This window comes from Chelonoidis abingdonii, chromosome 3, assembly GCF_003597395.2.
Source record: "Chelonoidis abingdonii isolate Lonesome George chromosome 3, CheloAbing_2.0, whole genome shotgun sequence".
Classification (NCBI taxonomy): domain Eukaryota; kingdom Metazoa; phylum Chordata; order Testudines; family Testudinidae; genus Chelonoidis; species Chelonoidis abingdonii.
The window spans coordinates 3,719,187-3,740,443 of record NC_133771.1 but is presented as its reverse complement, the minus strand read 5'-3'; the positions used below and the strand labels follow the sequence as shown (position 1 = coordinate 3,740,443).

The 21,257-nt window shown below is 47.5% G+C and overlaps 1 protein-coding gene across 1 annotated transcript in view; it reads right to left on the bottom strand.

Annotated features, from left to right (window-relative positions):
* The window catches only part of SELENOI (selenoprotein I), a 62,825-nt gene extending 44,604 nt beyond the window's left edge, over nt 1-18,221 (bottom strand). The window contains exon 1 of the mRNA XM_032798634.2: nt 17,972-18,221. Coding sequence (XP_032654525.1) covers nt 17,972-18,028 — 57 coding nt within the window. The 5' untranslated portion in view covers nt 18,029-18,221. The remainder of the gene's footprint in view (nt 1-17,971) is intronic.
* Nucleotides 18,222-21,257: the final 3,036 nt, after the last annotated feature.

Here is a 21,257-nt window from a genome sequence, read left to right as displayed (position 1 = left end):
CACTTTAATTTATGGTTTCACGTGCCAGTAATACATTTTAACCTTTTTAGAAGGTCTCTTTCTATACATCTATAATATATAACTAAATTATTGTTGTATGTAAAGTAAATAAGGTTTTTAAAAGGTTTAAGAAGCTTCATTTAAAATTAAATTAAAATGCAGAGCCCACCCGGACCGGTGGCCAGGACCTGGGCAGTGAGAGTGTCACTGAAAAATCAGCTCGTGTGCCACCTTCAGCACACGTGCCACAGGTTGCCTACCCATTTTAGATACTACTAAACACTCCATCACCACAGCACCTGAGCAACTCTCCAACTTTAACACAGTTACCACAACACCTCAGTGAGGCAGGGCAGTACCAGCGTCTCCATTTCACAGGTGGAGAACTGAGGCACACAGAAGGGATGGGGCTTTCACACCATCGCACAGGACATCTGTGGTGGCTCTGAGAGCTGAACCCAGGCGTTCTGTGCCCCTGGGTAGCACCCTACCCTTTCAGCCCACTTTTGTGATAGTGATTTACAGTATCATTGCATGAAGAGTAGTTCATAAAAAGTTACAATAAGACCCAAACTGTTGATGTTTGTATCTTTAAAAAAAAGATTTGTGATACATGCCCCAGGGAATCCTGATCCCAGACAGAAACGCTTAGGCCATAGTTAGAGTCTATTCCAGACAACATTCTACCAGATTGCTTCTGTACAAAGGACAAATGATTAAGGAGAAAACATTTCAGTTTAAGATTCGGATAAATCAAAAGGATACAGCTGCATTTGACAAGTGCCTGTAAATCCAATTTACAGCTAAAATAAACCAGCCAGCAGAGCCACGCCAAGGCAAACAAGCCCCATTTGCTCCATGTACACATGGAAGTGATGAGTTGGAAGTAACTTAGTACTTGTGCTTTTAACATTGGTATTTATTAACTTGGCCTTGTTTCCCCTTTGTCTGGGCACTTTTTGTGCCATCAAAAAGTTTAATATGATCTGCATCTCAGGTTCACCCGGGAAGAACTTACCAGTTCTGCTCCAACATGAGTAACACAGAACTGATAGTCCCTCGTGAGTGTGATCTCACAGCGGTGAGCACTGTGTGACGGGAGGTTATTTTGGTGGGGGACAAGGGAAGGCAGACAGACTGGAAAGTAATAGTGTCTCCAGCATGTCCGTCAGTGACACAGCTCAGCCCTGCTGAGCTGGGCAGCACTCACTAGCCAAACCACTTTCCTTCTTTATCTCCCCTCAACCCCCCCGCCACCCCTGCACCCCTAATCTATTTTAAAGAAAGTACGAACTGAATGGTGTTTAAATGCCTTGCAACATGGGCCACCTTGAAGAAGAATTTCTGGATAAATGCATCACAAAACCAGTGAAATACCTGAGATACATTGACAACATTTTCATCCTCTGGACAGACGGCTTAAACTCCCTCACAGATTTCCACCACTACCACCGCCACCACCCATCCATCAAACTCTCTCTGGAACACTCCCACATCAGCATCAACTTCCTGGACCCCACGATCAGCTTCAACAACGGAACCCTACAGACAACCATAAACAACAAACCCATGGATCATCACCTCTACCTTCATAGATCCAGTAACCACCCCAAACACACCAAGAAATCTGTTTTCTGTGGTATCTGGAGTTCCTGGCTATAGCATATGCTCTGAGGAGAAAGTCCTGGATATACACCTTAACACACTCAAAACTGCCTTCACCAAACCAGGACACTCCACTGGAAAAGTAGATTGCATCATGTAACGAGTTACCCAAATACCCAGAGAGAATCTGCTTCAAAGCAGAAATAAAACCCCTCCAACCGCACACCCCTAGCTGTCACCTATTACCCCACACTGGAACCCATACAGGGTATCAAACAATTACAACTCACACTTGATGGGGACCTCATCCTGAAAGATGTCATTCCTGAAACCCCTCTTCTGGCCTTCAAACCACTCCCTGCCTTCAAACCACCCCCCACCTCTCCAAGCTCATCATCAGAAGCAAGCTCCTCAGAGAACAGGGCACACAAACGCAAAGCAGTACCAGACCCTGCCAGAGCAACAGATACAAAACCTGCAGACATCCCACCACTGCTACAATGATCACTGCCCACAACATTGCTTTCAAGATCCATGGTCCTATGTGTGCCTATCATAACATGCTGTATCTCAGCCAGTCCACTAAATGCCTCAATAGCAACTATGGGAGTGAACCCTGCCTCAGCTGTGCCACATTCTGTCTTCTCTATGACTGGAAAGGTGTTAATGGGCCACTCCACCTTGAATGGTCCCTTGAGATGTACTTGTGCTAAACAATCTGCTCCACCTTGTATTTAGCTGTGACAACTGGAGTAAGGGCTCCTATACACTAGCACTTACTTCAGTATAAGGGTATGGCTACACTTGCAGCTGTACAGACCTGGGAGTTACAGCTGTCTTTGTACAGCTGTGCAGGGAAAGCGCTGCAGTGTGGCCACATTTGCAGCATTTACAGCGCTGTTGACAGTGGTTGAACAGGCATTCTGGGATATCTCCGAATACATCTAGAGGCCAATTACAGCGCTTTTGGTGGCCACACTGGCGGAGCAACACTGCATCACCAGCGCTGCAATCGTTATACCCCAGGCAGAGCAGGAGTACAGCCAGCGCTGCAGCCAGGGAGATGCAGCGTTGTACGCGCCTTGCAAGTGTGGACGGTAAGTTGCAGTGCTGTAAACCTACCACCAGCGCTGCAACTCTCCAGTGTAGCCAAGCCCTAACTTAAGTCACTCAGGGGTTTGAAAAAGCCACCCAACCCTGAGCGACATAAGTTACACCAACCTAAGTGCTGGTGTGGAAAGCGCTATGTCAACCAGAGAAGTTCTCCCACGAACACAGCTACCGCCGCACGGCATAGAACAATTCTAGCGTAGACTAGCCCCAAGTTTCCCAGACCTAAAGAAGGGCTCTATGTATCTCGAAAGTTTCTCTCTCTCATCAACAGAAGTTGGTCCAATAAAAGGTATTACCTCACCCACCTTGTCTTTAACATCCTGGGACCAACATGGCTACATCAACACTGCTTACATGCACACAAGGCATTAAAGAACCCTCTCTAAAACAGAAGGCAAGGTCCCCCTTTTGTCAATGCTGAAAAAAGGCAAGGAGCTATCAGGGCAGCCATGAGGAGTTAAACACCTGCAACTTGCATCCTCAAGCGCAGGTGTGTCCATAGTTTCCATGGATAGAATCAATGATGCAGAACAGAGTGCACAAGTTCCTCATTTGAGAAACCAGATCCTTCCCCCACTCATTCTCCTCTGGTGTCAGTCAGAGCTGGAGCCTCCAGCTTACAGCTTCAGCTTGGGATATCAGCCCTACCTTCTATAAATATGTGAAGAGGGATCCTCCCTCTATCAAACTCTAACTTAGTGTTTGAGGAAGCTCCCCATTCCTAGCTGATGAGACAGCAAGAGAAAGCTCTTCAAATACACCCAGATTCCAGATGCTTGTGAAGAAGTTCTGCTCCACGGTTCCAGGCTAGAGGAGAAGACGGAATGCAAGAAAAAACCTAGACCCTCCGTTACTCAGAGTTTCACTGTGCTTTGATATAATAGTTAACACACAAAAAAAAACAAATAAAAAAAACACCCCACAACCCCTAAGCATTCGTTTTAATTATTTTTGGGCATCCTCATGTGTGCTGGACACATTACAGAAAGTGCATATGACTGATCCAGGCCCCAAAATGCTTACAGTCTAAGTGATGAACATGACTGCCAGGCAGGGGTATAATCAGACCTCAGCAGGGGACATAGGGGAATAAAAGAAAGATGGTCTCAGTAACTCATATTAGGTAGAGGTATGTTTGGATGGATCGCTGTTCCCGCCTCAATATATATTTAATGCAAATATCTATATAGGTGATGCTGCAGAATTATGGTTTTAGAAGCCATCTGTATGAGGCAGAGGTGGAAAACTGACAGGTTTTAGAAAACATCCTGCACAGGAAGAAGCATGGAATAAGGACAGGAGATGTCTGAGACAGAAGGCTAAAAAAGGGGCATAGAGGTTGGCATAACTGTTAGGGTGGGTACTGCTGGGTGTGAGGATGAGGGAAGAAAATGAAATGAGACTAGGTCAGAGATGGAGGCAAGAGCTGCAAAATGGGGTACCGTGAAAGAACGAATTAGAAGCCTGAACTTGATGCGTAGAAAAATAAGAAAAAAAGACAAGGGCAACAGGATGACACTGTTGAAGCAACAGATTGATCTTGCTAAAACAAAGATAAGGAGACTGCAATAGCTTAGGAGTGAGATGATTAAGGTCTGAACAAGGAATTGTGCATGTCAGGATAGAATAGAATCATAGAAGATTAGGGTTGGAAAAGACTTCAGGAGGTCATCTAGTCCAACCCCCTGCTCAAAGCCCAACTAAATCATCCCAGTTAGGGGTTTGTCAAGCAGGGCCTTAAAAACCTCAAAGGATGGAGGTTCCACCACCTCCCCAGGTAACCCATTCCGGTGCTTCACCACCCTCCTAGTGGAATAGTTTTTCCTAATATCCAACCTAGACCCCCCCAAGTGCAACTTTAAACCGTTGCTCCTGGTTCTGTCATCTGCTACCACTGAGAACAGCCGAGCTCCATCCTCTTTGGAACCCCCCATTCAGGTAGTTGAAGGCTGCTATCAAATCCCCCCTCACTCTTCTCTTCTGCAGACTGAATGAAACCAGTTCCCTCAGCCTCTCCTCACAAATCATGTGCCCCGGCCCTCTAATCATTTTTGTTGTCCTCCACTGGACTCTCTCCAATTTTTCCACATCCTTTCTGTAGTGGGGGGACCCAAAACTGGAAGCAGTACTCCAGGTGTGGCCTCACCAGTGACAAATCGAGAGATGTGATTATTCCCCTCTATCTGCTGGCAATGCTTCTACTAATACACCCTAATATGCCGTTAGCCTTCTTGGCAACAAGGACACACTGTTGACTTATATCCAGCTTCTTCTCCAGCATAATCCCCAGGTCCTTTTCTGCCGAACTGCTGCTTAGCCAGTCAGTCCCCAGTCTGTAGCAGTGCATGGGATTCTACCGTTCTAAGTGCAGGACTCTGCACTTGTCCTTGTTGAACCTCAGATTTATTTTGACCCAATTCTCCAATTTGTCCAGGTCACCCTGGACCCTATCCCTACCCTCCAGCATATCTATCTTTCCCCCAGCAGGTTTCTCAATCCCATCCTTCCAGGGGCATCCTAGTAGATTGTCAGCAGCTTTTTCAACTGAAGTGTGGGGGGGGGCAAGAGGGGGAAGGGAGAGGACAGTGGTGTGTCTGGGGCGTGGGAGACAACAGGCTGACTGACNTGTCATCTGCAAACTTGCTGAGAGTGAATCCATCCCATCATCCAGATCATTAATGAAGGGGTTGAACAAAACCGGCACCAAGACCCTAGGGGTGGGGCACTCTGCTTGATACCGGCTGCCAACTAGACATGGAGCCATTGATCACTACCCGTCGAGCCCAATGACATAACCAGCTTTCTATCCACCTTATATTCCATTAATCCAATCCATACTACTTTAACTTGTTGGCAAGAATACTGTGGGAGACCATATCAAAAGCCTTGCTAAAGTCAAGATATCTCACATCCACCGCTTTCCCCATTGTCACAGAGCCAGTCATATCATAGAAGGCAATCAGGTTGGTCAGGCATGACTTGCCCTTGATGAATCCATGTTGACTGTTCCTGATCACCTTCCCCTCCAAGTGCTTCAAAATGGATTCCTTTAGTACCTGCTCTATGATTGTTCCTGGGACTGAGGCGAGGCTGACTAGTCTGTAGTTCCCCCAGATTCTCCTTCTTCCCTTTTTTAAACATAGGCACTATATTTCCCTTTTTCCAATTGTCCAGGACCTTCCCGATCGCCACGAGTTTTCAGAGATAATTGCCAATGGCTCTGCAATCACATCAGCCAACTCCCTCAACACCTTCGGATGCAGTGCATTCAGCATCATGGACTTCTGTATGTCCAGCTTTTCTAAACAGTCCTTAATCTGTTTTCACCACTGAGGGCTGCTCATCTCCTCCCCACACTGTGCTGCCCAGTGCCGTAGTCTGGGAGCTGACCTTGTCTGTGAAGACCAAGGCAAGAAAAGCATTGAGTACTTCAGCTTTTTTCACAACAATGGTCACTAGGTTGCCTCCCCCATTCAGTAAGGGTTCCACTCTTTTCCTGACCTTTTTCTTGTTGCTAACATATTTGTAGAAACCCTTCTTGTTACCCTTCACATCCCTTGTTAGCTGCAACTCCAGTTAGCAGGGGTAGAATTTTTAAATGCTCAAGGAGAGAGAGACAGAGGCAAAGGACGAGATGCCGTAAGCCACGACCTTCCTCTGAGTCCCCCAGGATATTCTGTACCGTTAGGGCTTCTCTACGCTTACTGAGGGATCACGAACAGCGATCAATGCATCAGCAGTCGATTTAGCAGGTCCAGTGAAGACCCGCTAAATCGACCACAGATTGCTCTCCGGTCGAATCCTGCACTCCACCGGATCAAGAAAAGCAGGGGGAGTTAATGGGAGAGCGTATCCTGTTGACATTTTGTAGTGTGGACCCCATGGTAAGTAGATCTAAGCTACGTCGATTCGAGGTATGCTATTCACATAACTCAAATTGCGTAGCTTAGATCGAATTTTCCCTGTAGTGTAGACAAGACCTTAATTAGCTCTTATGGGCAGGGACAGCACCGTATATAGCACAGTACCAAGCACTCTTTTCTAAAACCAGAAAAAACACTTGTGAATTCCACGCAAGAGCAGAGAAACTCATTACATTTTGCAAAGAGGAAATATTCAGAATCTTCTTTTAAACAAATCTACCAAAGCAAAAACAAGGAAAGATTTCACTAGGAGACAGGAACTGCAGGAAAATTCTCTTGAAATTCAAGCAATGCCTTTATCTGACACAGACAGAAAGAGACACATTGTATGGTAAACTGCTGTTTATACAGACAAGGCTGGGGCTGTAGTGTTTGTGTTCACCCTCTCTCAGGCTTGCTGCCGCTCACTCTAAGGGCTAGCCTACACTGGCCCAGCAGCGCTTTAACGTGGTTTGTGTGACTGCGGTGCAGCGCTGAGAGAGAAAGAGAGCGAGAGCGCTCTCCCAGCGTTGTAAAAAACCCACCTCCATGATGGGCGTAGCTCCCAGTGCTAGCACGCTGTCTACACGGGCTTTACAGCGCTGAAACCTGCTGCACTCAGGGGGGTGTTTTTTTACACCTCTAGCAAGAAAGTTGCAGCACTGTAAATTGCCAGTGTAGACAAGCCCTTAGTCATTCTCCATTAGCAGAGGTGTGGGCAAATAAGAGTTAAACAGCATTCTTTACAGGTGTACTACACTTGAGATTCATGAAAAGCAAAACAGTAGAGTGGTACACTGAGCTAAGTCAACTCTGCAAGCCCTAATTGTGTAACCAGTTTCTGAGCCAGGGACTGGAAACAATACTTTGATTTCCGCAAAGAGCTGAAGTACTTTTTCAAACAGTCCCAGCAAGCCAAGCACCAACTGTTAGTCAGCAGAGAACATTTATAATAGGATTTGTTGTAGCAGAGATGCAAAACAGTCACAGGACTGTTGTTGAGTCTTTCTGATGGGATTAAAACTACAACATGTGTGTTGATCAGAGTGCTAATTTCTCCTACCTGCCAACAGAACACAGGTCATTTCCCTGATTACAATGCATCCCTTTGGGGACCTCCATGTGAAGCAGACATCGCCAATTCCTTACAGTAATTTCCTAACTTACATGCCTTGTGAGAGGAAGGACACTTCATGTGACCAGAGCATCTCATGCGCTAACAACTACGCAGCAGACCAAGTGTAGAGGAGGAGACTCACTCTTCATGAGCTGCTAGCCTTGGATAAAATAGCAAAAGAATATTATTTCAATTTTAAGTATGGCAATCACTTTTCCAGCATCCCTTTAGGGCTATATCTTTGCTGTAAAGTTAACTCTGGCGCCTTCCTGGGTGTTGCCCCTACCCAGTGCCCATCCACACACACAGACTTCTCACCTGAGCATGGTGGGGCTGCCTAGCCAGCACATTCTGGGATATGGGCTAAAGCCCAAGCATTGCTTACACTAGGGTTGGTAAGTCCTGCTAATGCCATCCCATTATTCCACCTCCCTCGCTCCCTGGGTGCTCAAAAGGACAATCAAGTCCTCCCACAATTCACTGGGAAGGAGTCAGAGCAGCTCAGCTTTCTGCAGCGCTAAGAACCATGGGATATACCCCTAGAAGTCTTAGTGTGGATGCAGTAGAGTGGACACACTTGACTACAGCTGCTAACACCTGAGCCAAGCCAAACCAGGAAGCAATAACCTGTGTTAACTGCAGTGAAGATTGGATTTAACATGGCCCTCAGAGTAATGAAGAGATACAATCTCCTCCTGGAGGAGGAGCAAATGATCTCCCTTCCGAATCCATCAGCTGGAAGTTGTGGCTGTTGAACACACAAGGTAACGTCCCCTTCCCCCCAGGAAGTAAGAGTGCTATAGCTAGCTCTTGATCTGGTGAGCAGGAGACCTCAATGCAAAGTCTAATGTGAGTCACACAGCCAAATAAATCACCCCAAGCTAGGAGGGCTCCTCTGCGACAAGAGGGTGTCGTCTACCAGGCCTCTGAATGTGGATATTCTCTCACCCCTGTTTATCCTTGTTTAAATGCTGAATGTCACCTAATCTCTTCATTAGACACTCCCAAAACCACCAAATCAACAAGAATCTAAATCCCTACTCTGAAAGCAAGGGACCAAACAAAGCCATCCCTGTTCTGTGCCTTTTGCATGTAGGCTAGAGAAAGTGCTCATGACACAAGCACACAACTCATGCTAGCCCTTCACCCTTCCAGAGCAAGGCAGAGACCCTCTGCAAGATGCAGGGGCCTTGAAGATTTACCAGACACCTAACAGCCAGAGGACTCAACCTACTAGCCCAGAGGCAGAAATGTAAAATGAAGAAGCTGGAGGCTCCAGAAGAGAGGTCTTAGGACAAGACTTTGCCAAGTAGCCCAGCTTTCATCCCACCCCAAACACCTACTGGGGAGGGCATTTGGATTTTGGCCTGGACTCTACTTGGGGGCATCATCTTTCATATCATCCTCCAGATATCAGGTGTCTGAACGGCTGCTGCACACATTGGGGGAGGGGGGTAGTTTCCGCTCCTCTCCCCCAGTACCCCATGAATAACTGCTGTGCCAAATTCTGTAGCTACACGCAGCAGCACTAGTGTGAAATGGACAATTCTTGACACCATCACAGTTGCCCAGAGGTTTCTAAATAGCAGCAGAAAAAACTGATCAGACGTCCTGATTTCACACAGCTGCTGCTTGTGGCTCCAGTGCCTCTCCTTGGCAGAACCAACTCTCTTTGTATTCAGGGCTTGTCTAAACAGAAAAGGTTATCTGTACACTTATACCAGCCTAACATATCATTTATAGCATGCTATCGTTATTTGTATTAGCAGAGCACGAGGTATACCAGCATAAATCCCTGTGTGAACATTCTTAGCAACTTACACTAAACCAGAAAGAAGCACTAATTCTGGAATAACAATGTCTACACTGGGAGGTATGCCAGTAGAACTACAACAGAGTAATTATACCAGAGGTTAACTACACAGCCATTAGGGTTAGTTATAATTTAATTAGATGAAAGTTTATATTCTGCAGAAATTGGTGGCTTAGCTACCAACTCTAGCAAGGGAAAGTTACCCACTCGTTAGTAGAGGATTTTTCACATTCAATTCAGGTCACCCAAAATCAGGACTCAGATTTATGAGGAGGCTCTGAGTGGATGGAGGGAACAAAAATTATCTGCTGAAACAAATGAAAAATAAGGAACAGAGCAGTTAGCCACTCAAGACGAATGTCACAGGACAGAGAAGGCTGCAGTCTTCAGCCCCTGAACATTACTAAAGATAGACCAGGGTTTCTCAAACAGGGGTCGCCGCTTGTGTAGGGAAAGCTCCTGGTGGGCCGGGCCGGTATGTTTACCTGCCCCATCCACAGGTCCGGCCAATTGTGGCTCTCACTGACTGCAGAACGCTGCTCTGGGCCAATGGGGGCTGGGGGCTTTGTAATCATGCTGATAATCTGTTGCTATGACAGTAAATACTGCAAAGCTCCAACCACAGCTAAAATATTTGGAAATGCAAGAGTCACTTTCTCATAGACAAGTTGGAGGAAAAGGTTGACAGTTCTTCTAGAAAGCAATCAAGGATCCACTAGAGTATAAAGTGCCTTATCAAGGGCTAACATTAATCAAGTAGAGAGAGGGGCCTAAGCCTCCCGATGTGCTTTAAGAGAGATGAATGGAGACATGCAGTTTGGTAGCAACATTCAATGAGAAGCCACCAAGCGACCTTGTTCTTAAGCATGCTGGAGACAGCTCAGACTTGAATAGCTTAGAACACAATGTACAAGACCCAGATGCCTGCCTCTAATGGTATACGCTACCAGCCAGCTGTTGGCAAGATCTCAGCTGTCCCTTAAAGGCACACATAGGAAAGAGGCCTGGACTGAACAAGTAGGCTAGTTGCTTATGCCTCAGCCAAATGCGTTCTGGACATTTTTCTGGAGATTAAACCAAAGCTCCTAACCTCAATTCACTACTCAGATTACAAAGCAGCCATCAACTCTTTTCCTGCCTCAGAGGTACAGCATATCTGTAACAGGGCAGTCATTTGGCCTGCTGTTCAATAAGGCCACACTGAAGACATTGGACATGTATTTCAAAAACTTGGTACCCAAAAGCAGCACAGAGCAACCTGCTATCCTAGGCAAGTTTTCAGAAAGCTACCATGCTCTATCAGACAATACTGTAGTACATATTACAGCAGATCTATTAGGAAACAGTTTTAGACCTTTAACAAAGGCATAAGAAAAATAACATGCTTTGGCAGATACTAGTCACTCTATCCTATGATCATCATAACAGGAATGATAATTAGTAATGCTATAAGGTCTGGCAGCATTTGTTACAGCATCCTGTTAGTTAACATGATGATATGCCCCACTCTGCTTTAAAAAAACCCCACTGCATTGTTTAAAAGTGAATACATCATTTTTCCAGAGATTAACTAAACTCATTCTTTGGGGCAGTACATGCGATTCAAAACTTCTCCTTCTCCACACACTCACTGCTTCATCTTAAGGAAGAATGAAAAAGAATGCAGAATATTTTTGTGGGAGTGGTAGGAATTGGCCATTCAACTACATTAGCTTCAAACCTGACATGCAAGTTGTTAGCAACAACTGAAAAGCCCTCTGAGTTGGAGAAATAAATAAGTCATTTTTAACTTTTGGGGGGTAATTTTTAAAAATGAGACCCTGCAGTAAATTAGTAATGCACACTAAGCCCTATCAGTATTCTGAAAAGAAATCCTAATTTTCTGAGGAGCTTATGTTTTCAGAAACAGCTGCTGAGAGTGTGTCACAGATACTCTCAATTCATTCTTGATACAGCAGCTTTCTATATGATGGAGAACAGATTACTTTTAGTCTACAGACTCCTAGAGAATTCTGGAGTGCTCAGCACTTGAATAAAGCACATTCTGAAGCCAATGCTAAGAAATCAGCAGCCCAAGGTTGGGTGGGAAGAAAGCCAGAAAATACCTAAAAAGCACTCTGGGACCAGAAGAACCTAGAAAGCATGAAGCATAATAATGACAAAGAGGGTTGCAAACACCGTTTGATTTGCCCAGTACAGTAACAGACCTCTAGGAGCAGTTTGTTTGCCATATCCACTCATAACCCTTTCATATCTGACCTTCAGCCACATCATTTTTGCTGCTGTCACCCATGAACATGATATTAAAAATCAACAGAACATTTGGATCTCTAGTACCTGGAGCACTGTGTCACAGTAGAAGTGCTGTAGCCAGAACATTCACCACAAGTCAATTTACTCGATAGTACCAAGGTAATGCAGATGTTCCACAGCTACCTATAGCAGATTCACATACAAGATCAATTAAACAAAAGGGCACAGCCTAAGATATGGCTCTCTCTGCATTGGGTGGTTTTGATCAGGCCAATGTTTTTAATTAGGTCTTAGAAGGAAATTATAACCATTCCATGCTTTCAATCTAAACCCTGTGTCTAATCTGTAAAGATTTTGTTGGACTAAAGACTCTTCTGATGAGCCACCTCACAGTTTCATACCACAAGACAATTGTGCTTGACAGGAATACTGCTGCAGATGAATCTGCTCAGAGTGAAGCTCTGCAGAGATCCCTTGACTGCATCTCCTAACCAGACCAGAATGAGACCAGGCCCGTTTATTTTCAAAGCATGAAGCAAGATACCACCCCCCAACCCTTTTTTCTCCACCCTTCCCCAGTAATAAGGTTTAAAGAACAGCTATCATTTTTCATGGGGGAGGGGAGGAATGAGAAGCAGAAGATGGAGGAATCTAAGTAACACCAGCTGCAGCAAGGAAAGAAGAAGAATAAGCTCCCTCATGGGCAAATTCATTGTTACTGTATGTAACACTCAGATAACATCATAATAAATAAGAAATGCTTAAGACAGACTGACGTCTCCTTGCCCAGATCTCAGTATTACCTTCCTGTTTATAACAGATCCTCAATGGGAGGATAGTATTGAGTCTCCACATGGCAACTGGGAGAGACCAGAAAAATCAGCACTTCCTGATGCATATCATCTAATTCTGCCTGCAGGATCTGTACATTCAGAACTTCATGCTGATTTCCGTTAGCATTCATCTAGTGCCTGAGCAGAAGATCACAGATCAGGAATCTGCAAGCTCTTCGCAAGCTGGAGGCTTGGAGTTACAGAGACTAGCATCCAGGAGGACTTTGCATCTTTACAAAGCAATTAAAACCAAGGTACCTGTGTTAAAAGACAACAGAACGAGGCTTTCGCATAACTAATAGGGGTACTTTGAATCTTAAGATGCCTTATTCACAGCACCATTTTGTTTGTCTAAAGAATAAGGAAAGAGGTGACTGTGAAAGGAAAATGAATAGAAAACTACTTGTCATTGATAATCCAAGAGAAAAGAAAGCTAAAGATGGAGATATTTTATGACCCAATCGTCATCGTGCTATCAAAAGCCACCACTTACTTTTAAGAACCAACTGTTGCTTTTGGCTTATTAAAAATTACACCTCCAAATCATAGGAGAACTCCTCAGGATACTTCTATTTTTGACCCTGCCAGCTACCAGCATTCCCTGCCTAGGGAGCCATATTAGTACCATCACTGCAATATCCAAGTAGCTCCCACAAGTAAGAAGTTAGAATATTTCTCACTTCCTTCTTTGCTGACAAGAAGATGGCTTGGATCTTTTTTCTCTTCTACTGGACAGACACTGGACTGGGACTCAGACAACCCAGGTTCAATTTTCAGCTCTGCCACTTCTTTGCTGGGAGCCCTTGAAGCACAGGGAAGGAATTGACTTGTGCAATTTCCCTATCTGTAAAATGGGAACAATGATATTAACTGCCTTTGTAAAGTGCTTTGAGGCCTATGGATGAAAAACATGCATTATATAAGAGGTAGGCATTACTGTAACTAAGTAGTGAATATGTTATTTCAGAAAGGCTGGATTTCCTTCAAGCCCCCCCCAACACCAAGACTTTTGAAGTAGTAATTTGTTTGTGTTTTCTCACCTATCCATCCAATTTGGAGTACACGTTGAGACCACTTCTTAGCCTGCACCCATCATACACTTCCCTAAAATACTGGAGGGAACCAAGGATCTCATGGCAGAACTCTGGTCTACAATCACTCTGAAGCACCAAGTACGCTTATTGTTAAATTGTACAACAATGCTTATTGTTAAACTGTTTGCTGGCAAACTTGTGTACCACTGGAGAATCGTACCTACACAACTATTCTCCTTTCAATGGCAGAAAGTTTTAAACAGCAGAATAGATCCTTCAAGATAGTGCTTTGGATGCTGGAGGCCATAAATGGGTGTGCTCGAGCAGACCCCATGTTATATCCTTCAGATTTTTCAGGTTTCTTTGCCATCTTTAATAATACAGGGTTGCATTTTGTAGAATTTTACATGCAGCAAAATTAGCATGACCTTGAACAAGAAACCTTTACTTTGGATTCCAGACCTCTATCCTTCCAGTAGCAGAAATAATTTGGACACCAACATGTGTCAGAGTATAGGATGCTGATATACATATGCAGAATCAGAAGCTAGAAAGATGATAAAAATAGGCCACATTTCTCCTGCCACCTCCACTCAACTTTACCGTGATTAGAGTTGCTGGAGTGTCTAAAGGCTCAATCACGACTGAGGTCCCTTTATCCACATCACTGAGGCGGGCACCATATCTGCCCAAGACCACATTGGCCAGGAGGGTTGGGAGAGAACAGCAAAAAAAGGCAGCCACCTGTTCTATGCAGATATCAGAGGGGTAGCCGTGTTAGTCTGGATCTCTCAAAGCAGCAAAGAGTTCTGTGGCACCTCATAGACTAACGTACGTATTGGAGCATAAGCTTTCATAGGTAAATACCCACTTCGTCGGATGCATCCGACAAAGTGGGTATTCACTAACGAAAGCTCATGCTCCAATATGTTTGTTAGTCTATGAGGTGCCACTGTTCATGCAGTTTTCCAGGTGGTTTTCAGCCACCAACTTCCAAACTTGGGGAAGTGAATCATTATCTCCATTTTACAGATGAGGAAATTGCACTTCCCTCCCTCAGAGGAGCGTTATGAAGACAAATACATTTAAAGGTTGTGGGACATAATCTATAGGAATGGGGGCCCTGAGGAATTAAGATAAGGTTACAATTTTAGCCTCTGAAGCTGAAAACACTTGTGCATGAGCTCAGTCCCATGGAAGTCAGAGACTATTCATGTGAGTCATGTTACATATCTGCTTGAATAAGTGTTTGCAGGATCACAGGCTAAATTTTCAATCTTGTGTTTTTTCCTATATCGGCTTTAGAAGATTCAAGTAAGATACCCTATTACTGTGGCATTTTTAAACAGCATGTAAAATTTAACAGATAAATTTTAATATAAAGTTGCATTAACACAAATTTTCAAAACCTGAGCGTGACTTGATTTAATAATAAAAAAAATTAACGATTTAAACCTGTCTATCCTAGTTCCTAATCTGTAAAATGGGGATAAGAAAACTCCTACCTCCAAGGAGTGTGGTGAGAATAAATAAGCAATTGCTATGATAATGGAAGCCATATAAGTACCTACAATACATCGAGCAATTCTGCTGCTGGTTTGCTCAGGAGACCCAGCTCCCGTGAGGGATGGCCCAAGACTGTGGCACTCGCTCTCTTACCCATTTCCAGCCCATGCGCAAAGCACAGTTCCTCCCCATTAGTTTTCTATTAGCCTGACGTGCCATGGGTTTGGAAAGACACCCATACACAATCATTCCCCCAGGTCAGGCACAGAGGAACCCCACTTGAGTGGTATTAATCATGAGGTTTAACTCTTGAAGGTGCTCAGAGACTAAAGTGCTATATAAAAAAACCTAAATGGGATACAATACCATGCTAGTACCCGAGAACCAGACAGCAAAACTAAGCAGAAGGTGAAGATAACCTGTCTGGTTTCACTCCTGATGCTGGGGGTGGGGGGGGGGGATGAATATCAATTATAAAAAATAAATCCAATTTTTATAGTTATTTTGATCTGAGTGAAGTTTTATTCGTAGCACAGATTAATATAATGAGTCTTATGTCAAGTACCCTAGAACATTATAAAAAGGACCACGAGTTTTGGTACGTCTGCTTCTGTATACTGAAATGTGGATACCCCCCAAAAAGTCTACTCATGTTTACAATTATTTCCTTAAATAGGTTTCACACTGTACACTTACTCACTCATTGCTCCCACACGTTTTAAGCTGTATTACCTACATCAGAGGATCAGCTTCTGTATAGGACACCCATCAGTTTTGCAAGATAAAACAGCAACGTGCACCCATGTATTTAACATGGTTGACTCAATAAGGTGTTTGCAGCTGAATACAGATCTAAGTCCCACAACTCCCACTAACATCAAGGTGACTCATGTGACTCAGACCCCATGCAGCAAGCTGACAGCACAGGCCTACTGCGCAAAGCCACAAGCCCAGTCAACAACACTGCCACACAAACAGCCAGGTGTATACACCCACTGTATTCAGAACACAGTGCGAAAACCCCAGTCATGTTACAAAAGTTGCTGCCAAACAGTCTGAGAAGGATTTTCTCAGCCTGAGAAAAGACTGCACAGAAAGTGAGGGTCAGGCAGTAAAAGCTTTTTTTTTTTTAACCCACACCCATTTAAAACGAGCAAAGCAGCCACGACCACAAGAAAGGTCAAAGATTTCCTGTGGACTCCATCACACCTTAATCACCCATGGTAAGAGTTCTTGGGGGCAGACAAAGGAAACGGTTCCCGCCCGCGATTGAACCTGGCCGGCTTTAGTCAGTGGGATGTGAATCCGGACCAGAGCCAGCCCGTGCGCTCGGCGGGCTCGGGCTGTGCGCTCCCCTGCGGGGGTCTACCCAGGGCAGCCCCTGAGCAAGGGGAGGGGCCGGGGAGCGAAGGGGGGGCAGCACGAGGCGCAGCCCCCGGCAGGGGGGCGGGACACACCCTACCCGGGCGCGGGGAAGATGGAGAATCCCACTTCACGCCCCAGCGGCCCCCAGCGCTGGCAGGTGGGATCCGCGCCCGGGGCCGTCCCGCCACCCCGGATCTCCGCGAGGAGCCGGGCGGGGGAGGCGCAAACCAAGCGCATGGAGCGAGCACCCGCCCCGGGCAGGCCCGACACCCCGCCATCCGGCACTGTGTCACGCGCCCCGGGGGGGGGGGGAACAGCGGGGCGCGTCTGCGGGGAGGGGTGGGGCCGCCGCCTCAGGGGCATTGCTTCGGGAAGTGCCCCCCGCCCCCGGGTGCTCCCCACACAGGAACCAAGTCCCCCCCGCCATCACCCCCCGGGGCTCCCCACACAGGAACCAGCCCCCCCGCCCATCACCCCCCCGGGGCTCCCCACACAGGAACCAACCCCCCCGCCCCCCGGGCTCCCACAACCAGGAACCAGCCCTCGGGGCTCCCCACACAGGAACCACCCCCCCCGCCCATCACCCCCCCGGGCTCCCCACACAGGAACCAGTCCCCCCCCGCCCATCACAGCCCCCCGGGGCTCACCCCACACAGGAACCACCCCCCCCGCCCATCACCCCCCCCCGGGGCTCCCCACACAGGAACCAACTCCCCGCCCCCGGGGCTCCCCACACAGGAACAAACCCCCCCGCCCATCACCCGCCCCCGGGGCTCCCCACACAGGAACCACCCCCCCCGCCCATCACCCCCTCCGGGGCTCCCCACAGGAACCAACCCCCCCGCCCATCACCCCCCTCCGGGCTCCCACACACGGAACCAGCCCCCCCCCGCCATCACCCCGGGCCACCAAGAACAGCCTCCCCATTCACAGACGGCCTCCCCTCCGGGACTCCCCCCATCACCGGGGCCCCCGCCCAGGACCCCCCATCGACCCCCCCCGGGGCTCCCCGCCCATTCAACCCCCCGCGGGGCTCCCAACAGAGACAACCCCCCCCGCCACACCCCCCGGGGCTCCCCACAACAGGACACCAGCCCCCCGCCCGCCATCACCCCCCCCGGGGCTCCCCACGCACAGGAACCACCCCCCCCCGGGGTCCCCACACACAGGACACCCCCCCCGCCATCACCCGCCCCGCCGTGGGCTCCCCACACAGAACCAGCCCCCCCCGCCCACACACCCTCCGGGGCGTCCCCCACAGGAACCAGCCCATCCACCCCTTCCGGGGCTCCCGCCAATCACCCCCCCGGGCTCCACACAGGACCCCCATCACCCCCTCGGGCTCCCCGCCCATTCACCCCCCGGGGCCCCACACGAGGAACCAGCCCCCCCCCGCCCATCACTCCCTCCGGGGCTCCCCAGACAGGCACCTTGTACTTGTCGAAGCCGGCCAGCTGCTCGGGGGTCACGTATTCGTAGCCGGCCATGGCGGCGAGGAAGCGGCCGGTCTGACAGCAGGAGCCGCGAGGGGACTGGCAGCGCGGAGCAGACCTAACTTGGCCCACGCCGGCTGCCGTAGCCACCTCCCGAATCACGCTCACGCCCCCGCCATCAGCATCAGCCCACCTGGCGTGCCTGGTGAGGTCACCGCGTCGGCCCTCCCGCTGCCGCCATCTTGGGACAGGCAGGGGCGGGCACGCCTGTGATCACGTGGCACCTCCCAGCCAGGCGGCAGATGGCCCTGAGGCTGGGCCAGGCAGGGCTGCCCCCTGCAGGGGGAGAGGGGAGCTCCTTGCTGCAAGGAGGCCAATGGGGACAGAAGCCCAGGCACCCTAGCCAAAGGGGGGGGGGGTCCTCTGCAGCCAGCCCAGCCTGTTGGGTGCCAGACACTGGTGGAGCAGGGCGTGGCCCAGCCCATTGGTGTAGCCCCCGGGGCTGGAGGGGCTGGGACCCTGCTGGGCTGCAGGTGCTGCACTCACGCAGGATGGTCTGTCCGCATAGGCTGCAGCCTCAGAGGTGCCGTGGCCGCCAGCGGGAGCCAGCAGGACCCTACAGATAAATCCTTGAGGAAAAGTAGCTTTTTGTAAATAGGAGGTTGTATAATTACACAGCTGTCGGTGACAATGCCACTTACTGCATCTGAGGCTGGAAGGCCTGGCTCTGGGACTGGGCACTGCAGGTCCACGGTAGTAAGAAAATCCCCACTCATTGTAGGGCTGGGGAGAACCATGCTTCCAGGTCTCCAGACCTTTGCAATAGGCTCTGATGCATGCTGTGCGCCATGCTCACTCTGTGTTTTGATGCCCAGACCCACTACGGCCCGCACAAAGCAGCCATAAACCCAGCTAAGGATTCCTCTTCTATAAAAGAGTTGCTGACTGGTGTAGAGGCAGTACACCAGGGGTTCTCAAACAGGGTCAGGACCACTCGAGGTCGTGAGGTTATTACATGGGGGGTCACGAGCTGTCAGCCTCCACCCCAAACCCCGCTTTGTCTCCAGCATTTATAATGGTGTTAAATATATTAAAAAGTTTTTTTAATATATAAGGCTTGCTGTGTGAAAGGGATCACCAGTACAAAAGTCTGAGAACCCCTGCAGTACACCATCACCCCACAATCCCTGATGCAGACGGCTTGGCCAAGGAAACAAGGGTGTGTCCGTGTGCTCTGGTGAAATGACCTGTCGGGGTTGTTGGTAGCCAGCACAATGTATAGCAGTTTTCAGTTCAAAGGATCTAAGAGCTTGGCTACACCGGAGCGTTGCAGTGCTGGTGGTGGGTTTACAGCGCTGCAACTTACTCACTGTCCACACTTGCAAGGCACATACAGCGCTGCATCTCCCTGGCTGCAGCGCTGGCTGTACTTCTGCTCTGCCTGGGATATAACAATTGCAGCGCTGGTGATGCAGCACTGCTCCGCCAGTGTGGCCACCAAAAGCGCTGTAATTGGCCTCCAGAGGTATTCGGAGGTATCCCAGAATGCCTGTTCAGCCATTCCCAACAGCGCTGCAAATGTGGCCACACTGCAGCGCTTTCCGTACACAGCTGTACGAAGACAGCTGTAACTCCCAGCTCTGCACAGCTCCAAGTGTAGCCGTACCCTCACACAGTAAGTTGCTATTATTCATCACTCAGTGTTCTACATTGCTCAAAAATAGACAGTGATCATTACCTTTGGTAACAAGGTGGATGCGCCAGGCATTCTCAGAGGCTGTATCAGATAGGAAGTCCTAGGGCAGGGGTAGGCAACCTACCAAAGGCGGCACGCAAACTGATTTTCAGTAGCACTCACACACTGCCCGGATCCTGGCCACCAGTCCAGGGGCCTCTGCATTTTAATTTCATTTTAAATGAAGCTTCTTAAACATTTTTAAAACCTTATTTACTTTACATACAACAATCATTTAGTTATATATTATAGACTTCTAGAAAGCATTAAAATGTATTACTGGCACACGAAACCTTAAATTAAAGTGAATAAATGAAGACTCGGCACACCACTTCTGAAAGGTTGCCGACCCCTGTCCTAGGGGCTAAGAGGAAGACTAATGCGATAATAGGGTTTTTCACTTATAAATCAGCAGTGCAAATCTAACCCAGGTTGATGATAATTCAATCTTTTTCTCATCGGATGGCTGGCTAGTGGCTTATATTGGGATGTCTCAAGCCAACGCTCAGAATGTAGGTGTCTGTAACACACCCATTGGATGGTGTCCCCTGCCACGTGACAAAGGTATTAACTGTTTGTAACCCCGACCCATGTGTGTGCTCTCTGGAGTAGCTCACAACTGTGAGTGCCTCTTTCAGGTTCCACTGTCAGAAAACAGGGCATCCAGACAAACTGGACTGTGTAATAAAAGGTAACTCAAACCAAAAATCACTCATCTGGTTGCTGCTAGTCCCAAGAGACTAGTCACTTACCCCAGATTAATTGCTACTAATCAGATCTTACATGAAAGACAACAGTGGCAGCCAATTCTCTAGTAAAATAACTAAAAGTTTATTAGTTAACAAAAGAAAAAGAAATTAGAGTTATTGAGAGGTTAAAGCAGGTAAAATATATTAACAGATGAGTCACAGTTTTTAATTCCAAACGGTGGCAGAGATGTAATAAACTGCCAGTTTTCCAAAAATCTTTTCAGGGAACCCAGGTACTCTCTGGGGATCTGTGCTTTGCATCTGGTCCAATTCCCTGTCAGAGTCCAAAACAATCCAGAGATAAAAGATCTTCCCTTGTATCCATATTTAAAGCTTTTTTTGACAGGAAACAAGCTGACAGGGTCTCTATCCACCTGAGCTTTTCCTTTGGTGAGGGATAGTGAGGAAGGAATTTGGAGTCTTTTGACATCCTATCACCACACAACCTGACCACTAAAGTTCTTCATTTGCATTTCACAAGGATTCTTTGTAGTTTGAGGGACCTTTTAGATACAGGATGTACATAATGTAAGTGTTTGCTGTTACATTACAACAAGAACAGTTATTAAAAACAATACAAATAACATTCCACTAGTTTTCATGATCTTTAAACAGCAGAATACATACTTAGACATATAACAATCACTTTGATCTATGCTAATATGGTTTAAATGCCAAACACACTCATACATTTAACAATCGCTTTGATCTGTACTGATACACAAGGGAACTGACCTGGCTGTAACCTGAGCTAGCATCTAGCATCATACCATGTCAGGTGACTGGGCCAGGAAAATGA